The sequence below is a fragment of the Geospiza fortis genome, unplaced genomic scaffold (assembly GCF_000277835.1).
Source record: "Geospiza fortis unplaced genomic scaffold, GeoFor_1.0 scaffold154, whole genome shotgun sequence".
Lineage (NCBI taxonomy): Eukaryota > Metazoa > Chordata > Aves > Passeriformes > Thraupidae > Geospiza > Geospiza fortis.
This window is the reverse complement of record NW_005054397.1, coordinates 445,397-454,059: the sequence shown is the minus strand read 5'-3', so window position 1 is coordinate 454,059 and position 8,663 is coordinate 445,397. Positions and strand designations below refer to the sequence as shown.

Here is an 8,663-nt window from a genome sequence, read left to right as displayed (position 1 = left end):
CCCCCCCCCCCCCAGCCACAGCTCCACCATCCCCTGCTCCTGCTGCCTGAGCTCCAGGTCTCTACAGTTGCCCTACACCATCCTCTGGGGATAGGGAGAACAGCAGGAACAAGGGGAGCTGTGCCCCAAAACCATTCCAAAGCCCAGGTTTTGAAAGGTGTGTGGTCACAAAGATGCTCAGTACTACAACACTCTCTTCTGTGGTCCATGATGATATGGTAGTAGTGTTCTCAGCTGCTATCATCTGTGGCACCCTGCAAGATACATGGACACCAGACTCCTCCCTCAGGCCACTAAAATCCAGCTCTTTTTTGTAAAGTCTTTTCATCCATATCTAATGAAAATTAACATGTCATGTGGTAATGTCTGCTCAGAATATCAAGGTACTTCACCTGTCTCTTCTGATGAAAGGACGTGGTTTAATTTGAAAAAGGAGTAGTGTAAGTGCAGTTTGGAGACAAAATCAGATTTAACTTCAATGCTGAAGATTTAGTAGGTGTCATAAAATAGTACTGGTTTCAGTAAAATGAACATGAAAAGAAAAACAATTCAGTGTAATTGACAAAGGTTTTCTATACTGTCCTAGTAAGTCATTTTAATGGGCAAATTCAGTCACAGAATTAAATTTTGTATTCACATTAGTCTTACCATCTGCTCAAGTAATTACTGTTTAAACTGGAAAATTTATTTTAAAACGTTATTTTGTAAGATTCAGAACCCATGTTTGCCCCAGAGCTGAGGTTGCAACATTCTTTTTATTTTTGATGATCTGAATTCCGTGTTATGGGAATAGGGTGGCAGAGAATTTTGTCAGCTATCTCAAGGTGGCCTTTGAGAGATGAATTACAGAGCAGAACCCTACTGCATCATCATTGACAGAGGCACTGAAGCAGTGCAGTGGCACCTCTAATACTCCTGAGGTGGTCAGGGTCCTTTCTGAGGGTGCTGCATGGTTCCATTGTACTTCTGTGGTATGAAGCTTCCTGCTGTAAAGCGGCGAGAAACATAACATTCAGAAGATTTTTCTGAGCTTTTCTAAAGCTGTGGTGCTTTAGATGCCCCTCATCACTGATATCACTAGGAAATGGGTGAGCCCCTATGGAGTGGCATAAAGGGTTTAGCAGCAGAGTGGTTGGTGATTCATGTCCCTGACTTGCTGCATGGTAGAGATGTGGGTGTGAAGTTGTGACAGTCAGGGGATCCTTAATGAAGTACAGAGAAGACTGTCCTAATAAAAGCTGTTGTATCATCAGCTGCCATGTGTGTTCTCATGTGGTCACTTGCACTCTGCTACAGTGTCCTATTATGAACTATTTAACTCAGTGGCACGTGCTCACTATTGGTGCCTTATTAGCAATTATTGGTCTGCATTGCAATTTTTTGCTTGAATGTGCTCTTTGTAGCAGAGCAAATACTTTCAAATAGTATATTTTTCCTACAAAAACAGGTGTCAGTGAATCAGGGTGAATGAAGAATGGAATTATAGAATAGTTTTGGTTGGAAGGAACCTTTAAAGATCATCTAGTCCGGCCCTCTCTGCAATAAGCAAGGACATCTTTAACTAGATCAGCTCGATCAGAGCTCTGTCCAGCCTGGCCTTGGATGCTGCCAGGTACAGGGCATCTACCACCACTCTCCTTGGAAAAAAATTCTTTCTTATATCTTACATACACTTACTCTCCTTCAGTTAAAAACCATCACCCCATGTCCTATTGCTAAAGGCCCTGATAACAAGTTTGGCACTTCTTTCTTATAGGCCCCCTCTAAGTATTGAAAGGCCGCAGTAAGGTCTTCTAGGACCTTTCTCTTCTTCAGGCTGAAGAGCCCCAGGTGTCTCAGCCTGTCTTCATAGCAGAGGTACTTCAGCCTTCTGATCAACTCTGTGGCCCTCTGGACTCACTCCAACAAATACATGTCTTTTCTGTGCTCAGAGTAGAGGAACTTTGATGTGAGAAGGGAGTAGGAAAAACGAAGCACACACAACCTCTGAGCTTATTTTTAACACGGAGTTGAACAGTCTGTCCTATACACCTGGTGGAACTGAAAAGTGCTTTGATTGTTCTCACCTTGCTTCAAGAAAACAAAACTCCACGGCATAGATATTATTGCATAGCTTTAGGTGCTGGTAGCTTGTAAAATAATTTGCCTCCTACTACTACTGCTAGTACCAGATGTCTACTACTGCTTTTTAACAAAGAGCTACATCAGTTATGATGAAGTTATATATGTTAAAAAATCAAATATTTCTTCAGATTTGATGTGTTATAGTAAACCCAATTTAATACAGTGACTGTTGTGGTGATTTAGGATTTAAGAGTTGTGGTAAGCTTTGGCAGTGAGCATTTAAGAGGAAGGACAAATTACAAAGACATTCCTTCCTGTGGATCTCTTGCCAGTTGACTTAGAGAAGCATATTGAGATGAAGGGGAATTGTTTTGTGCTTCCTTTCAAAGTGGTTGGGAAGAGCCAAGGAATGTATGTAGCACAAACCTATGATCTGTTATGTAGTGGAAATGTGGGTAGGAAACAGTATTGAGCAGTTGTGGTTGATGTTTAAAAAAATGCCTTAGCTGCAGTGCTTATCATGGGGTTTTAACTATTCCAAGCCTTACTATTTTTATTTATTGTAGGAAAAACAGAATCTCACAATGGTGAATTCTTACTTGAGTAGCATTGAAAATAGGTCCTTAGATATGCTGGCTCTTTCATATAGTTTCTGCACTGAAATTTCCTTGCAGATGAATTACTTCAGAAAGAACAAAACTACTCTGATGATGTTTTGGCCAATATGATCAGCGAACCCAGAATCAGCTATGGAAATGATGCTCTTATGCCTTCATTGACGGAAACAAAGACCACAGTTGAACTGCTTCCAGTGGATGGAGACTTCAGCCTAGATGACCTTCAGCCATGGCATCCCTTTGGAGTTGATTCTGTTCCAGCCAATACTGAAAATGAAGGTAAGTACAATAGGGGAAGAAACCACAGAACTTTCTGAGCTGAGCTTTGTGGTTTCTGTTCACATTATTCCCTGAAAATTCATATTTTTCTTATAAGTAAGCGTAAGTGGAATAGAGGTGCTGAAATGTACATTTGGAGCTCGTCTGCTATGTCCCTTGTGTTTCTTTGATGGAATAGAAAGTCCTGACTAAAATCTGTAATTTAGACACACAATAAAGTTCAGAGTTGAGCTTACTTGTCTTCAAAAACAAACCATAATAAAGTCTAGGAGATTATGAGTAACAGTCTTATAAGATACATGACAGTGACTGCAGGGAGATAGATAAGCTGATAGATTTGTGCCGTGATGAAATGAGTGTTTTATTTAAGGTAGAGCTTTTTATTTGCTGGCATGGAAATTATTACAGTTCCAGCATAATCCTAGCAGACAGATAATGTTATTTCGCTCCCTACACTGGTTGTCTGGAATGTACTGCAGAAATGCTCCTACATGCACGTCAGTACAACTTGGCTAGTGAAAATGTTTTCCTGAGGAATATTATATGTTGTTCATGGACTACTTCAATGAAGTGACTGCATGCTACTTGAATAATCCATTTAGAATCTGGAATTAGTAATTCACTTAGGTGTTGGAGCCAATAAATCAGAAACCTGAGGGACTTTGGTCATGTCATTCACGTTCCTCTTGCCTTTGTTGTCCTTTCTTCAACTGCACTGTTACTAGTGCTGAGTTAATCACATCAGTAAAAGTTTGATACTGCCAAGCCACAGTACGTACAGAGCCTGGAACTGCAGAAGTCTTCTCAGGCAAATCTGTGATTTGTAGCTGAACTGCCCAGACATTAGCATCCTCCTCAAGCCTTCTGAAACCACTGGCTTAGGCAGTTCCTGCCCTCAGAATGAGTTCTGAGATCATCCTTATGCAGTTAGTCTCATTCCAGCATGGTATGTGTGTAACTGAGCAACTGGGTGTGTGGGATGTGGATTTGCCAGGTCTGGTGTTGGTGCCGGGTGAAATCAGTGGAATCAGGAATAGATTTGCAATCAAAGTTTGTCCCAAGGAGTCAGAGAAGCCTAGCATCAGGCAAAATTAAAAACCTGCACAAAGGTCAGTGAGGCAGATACTTAGCAGATCTGAGAGGAAGAGGAGAGGCTGGTCAGGAATAGGGCTAAAATCAGAGTGCCAGTGAGTCAGCCCTGCGAGTTAGGGACCAAGTAAAAGAGCAGAGCCAGAGCAAACTCAACAGACCTGCTGGCAGGAAGAACCAGAAGGCCGGAGGTTGTGACAAGGACTCCAGCTGTGTCTGAAGGGCACTTGCAGCCAAGTGGCAATGCCAGGCAATGAGAGCAGCTGGCTGGAGCACGTCAGGCACTGGCAAGGGGTACAGATGGCTCACAGGCTGGCAGGCTGAACCTCATTTTCCTGGGGAAGGAGCTGCAGCTTGCTGTAACCCTAGTGCACATATCAAGGCTGTCTGCCAGGAGCAGGTCACAGTCTAGCTCACGTCTGTCCTGCAGGAATTTTCAATTGCAGCTATTGCTCCAGTTTTTTCTGTAGCTGAGGCATCCAGGGCTTCAGTTTCTATACCTTTTGCCTGCTTTCATAAAACATGGTGGGGATTAATTGGTTTTGATGTCTTTCCTCCTAGCTTCCAAAATATATTGATTTCAGTCACCAGATTTAGAAGTTATTAGGTAGACAGGTACCCCCAGACATACCCATAGTTTAATCACACAAGTGTATTTTTCCTTCAGAAACCTGTCTAAGCTCAGGATCTAATAATGAAAGGTACTTCAAAGTGACACTGAATTCCCACAGGCAACTATATTGACCATGGTTCTCCTTTTAAAATGTATAGCAGCAAATAAGAAATAAAACTCTCCTGCCTGGAATACCATTCTTAATTATTAGGTCTGTGTGTTTCAATGCAGTATGTGGTTTGTTGCAGCGCTTATTCTTTCATGCCTCCAAGTTGTTGGGGTTTAGTTTTGGTTTTTTATACCGGGGTTGTATTTACTTGTCATGAACTTATTGCAACAGTCAGTTCAGTTAGGCCAACCATTATAATTGTTCAAGTATGCAAAGTTAGAAGTGGAAATCATTTGGTGACTTAAACCTCTTCAAGTCCTTCCTGTTTCCCCTTATAATTCTCTGTCCTCTACCCCACCCACAACGTTCTTAATGTGAACATGCCAAGAATACCTTCTTTCTTTAGAGACCATTTCTATATCTTTGTCCATAGCATCAAAGAGGAATTTCACAGCTTTGTTTTTTCCCTTTGTGTTTGTCTCCCACTTCGTTGTTCCAGAGCCCCAGGACTGACTATGCCATTTGTCTTCACTTTCCGTGCCTGTTTTCTTCTTTGATAGTGGTGTTACTTCAGGCTTTGTCTACCTTGCTTCCAAAAATGTTTCTGTCTTCTTTTAAAATGGTTTGGAAGTAGCAAAAAGTTAATAACTATTGACATACTTTCTCCTCCTTTTTTTCTCCTTCTGATGAACTGATGAAGTTAAAATACCACAACCCTTCCCCCTAACATTTCATGTTATTATTAGTTCCCATGCCTGTTTCCTTCCATGGCCATGATCTAATCCCAGGTTTCACCCACAGATATTAATAATGTATTGGATTGATATCTTGCCATGTAATCTTAAGGTTTCGTAACTCTGTTTGAAATTTTCTCAATGTAAACTGCATGTTTTTAAGAACAGGTTTTACGCAAATAGTTTATTTTCCTAGAATTGCTTTTACTGACTAGTAAGTGAAAAACAGTCTAAAAATAAATAGACCTTGAAAGTCAAACATTACTCAGTATTTTCTGCAAGTATATTCTCACTTGTTTTCCCCTGAAGCAGTTTCCCTGGAAATGCTGACAGGAGTTGATCTGAAGCAGCACATAATATACTGTATAGATGTCCAGCATGCTGCAACACAAATTAGGTTAACAAAGAAAACACTTTCTGAGAACTGTACAGGGGGACCATGAAAAATGTCAGGAAACTGTACTTCAGCAATGCAAAATGCATCTTCAGAGGAGACCCCCAACAAACCCCCAACAGCTGTGAAGCTCTGACACTGCCAAGCCCTCTGGGCATTTTGCCAGTGACTAACTGGGTTTTGTGGTTTACCCTTTGTGTTTTAGCTTGCAGGTTACAGGGAGCCTTAATGTCTGTATCTAGTATTTATCTAAAGTGAAATTCCTGTAAAGGTACTGTGTTATCCTTATGATTTGTTCAGTTACTCCCTTCAACAATGTTCTTGATAGGTGAGCATCACATAGCATTCCTCTCCTGCTGGCCTGTACCAGCTTTTGATGTACTTTTCTTTTACTTTTGAAAAGAGAAGTAAACATGTTCTCTCTTGCTCTTCTGAGATCTATTGGTATTAGGAAAAGGTGGGAATGTGTGCCTTCCATGAAGCCTGAGCAGTCAGTGTAAATAAACATGTACCACTTTAGTTTCATGAGTCTATTTGGACAGTGCATTTTCAGTCTTACTTCTTTGCACATGGAAGCGTATTCAAGACAAATAAAATTCTGGAACTTCAAAATGAATGCACTTTTTATAATAACATAGAGTACATGTTTGAGTTTTGATTATTGATAAATGCTGTGGTAGGTTTAACTTTTTCCCCTCTTCCTTAGCTGTTGTGATGATGTGGTCCGGTGAGCTGTAGTGATTTGACCACAGCCAAACACCAGTGCACTCAAGAAAATCATCTACTCATCTTCCTCTGCTATAACTGAGCAGAGGAGAAGAAAAAAAGTCAGTTGAAATAAAGCTCATGAGGTTGAGATAACCTTTAGGAGAAGGGATTTAGGGCAAGACAGGCTTAAAACTTCAAAAGGTATAAAGAAAACTTTATTAAAACTAGTAAAAGAAGAATGGTAGGAACTAAAACCTTTAGAACACCTTTCCTCCCCCCAGCCCCTCTTTCCTTCCCACTGACAATGCAAAGAGACAAAACCTGGGATTCTCAGTCAGTTTATCACTTCTAAAAAGAATCTTTCTTCAGTTCACTTTGGGAGAGGAGTCTCCCCTGCTACGCTATGGAGTCCTTCCCACAGGAAGAGCCTTGTAAGGAAAACAATTACGTGCTATGCTAGTGCCACTCTGAACTGCTGTGAAGGAAAGTGCCTCTGCAGCACCAGACTTGCAAGCTCTGTGAAAGTCTGCCTTTCTAGAGACACATCAGATGTGCTGATGTGCTTTTAGTTTGCAGCTAGTCTAAAGCTGAGTTACTGGGTTTTCTTCAGAGGCAGGAGCTCATGCAGTCATCTCATGTACAAAGGACATGGGAGCCACTTAGGCTCTCACTTGCAAGCATGGTAGGTTGTTTGTCCAACCCACAGGAACACTAAGCCAGTGACACAGGCTTCCTGAGAAGATGGGCAGTTCCATTGCTCATATCAACAATATCATCAGGCTTGTGTGATTTTCTGATGAGCAGTTCTTGATTGAAAACTGTGGGTCTATCAGATTTCCTGTGTTACTGCATCTCACTTACTGCTCCTAGCTGAATCCAGAAATTCAAATGAATAAGAATATATGTTAAAAATTCTGAATTCTAAGGAACAATGTAACACTTTCTGAATTTAAGTTCTTTTGACACTGTCAAAGACTGAGTAGATAAGGAAAGCAACACAATTGGAGCAAAAGAGAGAAGCAACAAAAAAAAACTTAATCTTTTAATAAACATTTCCAGTACGTTTGAACTTACTGAGGCACTTGGCAGTGACTCAAATAGCTCTAAGTTTTGCAAATGCTGTTTTTCTTTTAGTGCCAGTGAGCTACTTCAACTTAGGTTTCAGCTGATAAAACCTTAGTAGGGTAATAAAAGAGTTTTATAGAACTGTATATGACATACATTTGGATAGAAATTTGTGTTTCTTCTTTCTTTTCCCTTCCAAAAACTGGAAGATAAATATGCTGTTCACAAATCAGAACATGTAGGAATACTGATTGTATTTTCAAAATGCACTTTACTTTTTTTAAACATTATAGATGGTGCTGTAAAGAATCCCTGTTGAAAGGAAAAAGGAGGGATTCAGGAGGCTTTAAAGTCAATATTGATAAAGAGCAGCTGCAGGAACTCATCATGTCCATTCCGGCTGCCAGTTCTGATCAGACAATGGGGAAAAGTTTGCATGTAATGAATATGGTTTTGTTCTCTTGACAGAAATTATTTAGTCTTACTGGTTTCTGACTTGAAGCAGTAATATGATGTAAAAATGATGCTGCCTCAACGCTGAAGCTTTCCTTGTGAAGTCTTACCCATCCCTTCCTTTTACTTTCAGGATTAACTGAAGGCGGATATTTTCTAGTTGTTGCTTTGGTAACTGTTAATGCAGTATGTCTCTTCTGCACTGTCCCAACAGAGGAGCCCTTGACTTTGTGATTTATGGGGACTTTGTTTATTTTTGTTTGCTTTTTTGTTTCTTTTCTGCACGTGCCTAGTTGAGCCCGTTGATGCCCGCCCAGCTGCAGACAGAGGACTCACCACACGACCAGGTATATGACTTGCATGGCTTTTACCTAACCTGTATTTTTTTCTGGCATGCATATGGTCTGCTGGTGCTGAAATGATTTACCTTTGCTTTGTTGTACCCTGCTCACAAAATTCAGTGCTATTCCGTGAATGATGGAAGCATCATTCCCTCACAAATAATCCCATATGAATGTTGTCCTTATTTGAGGGTGTT

The 8,663-nt window shown here is 40.7% G+C and overlaps 1 protein-coding gene across 2 annotated transcripts in view; it reads left to right on the top strand.

Moving 5' to 3' along the window:
• APP (amyloid beta precursor protein) overlaps positions 1–8,663 on the top strand; it is a 153,980-nt gene that overhangs the window by 127,807 nt on the left and 17,510 nt on the right. For both annotated transcript variants that reach the window (XM_005425819.2, XM_005425817.2), the window contains 2 exons: positions 2,739–2,960; positions 8,419–8,472. In XM_005425819.2, coding sequence (XP_005425876.1) covers positions 2,739–2,960; positions 8,419–8,472 — 276 coding nt within the window. The remainder of the gene's footprint in view (positions 1–2,738; positions 2,961–8,418; positions 8,473–8,663) is intronic.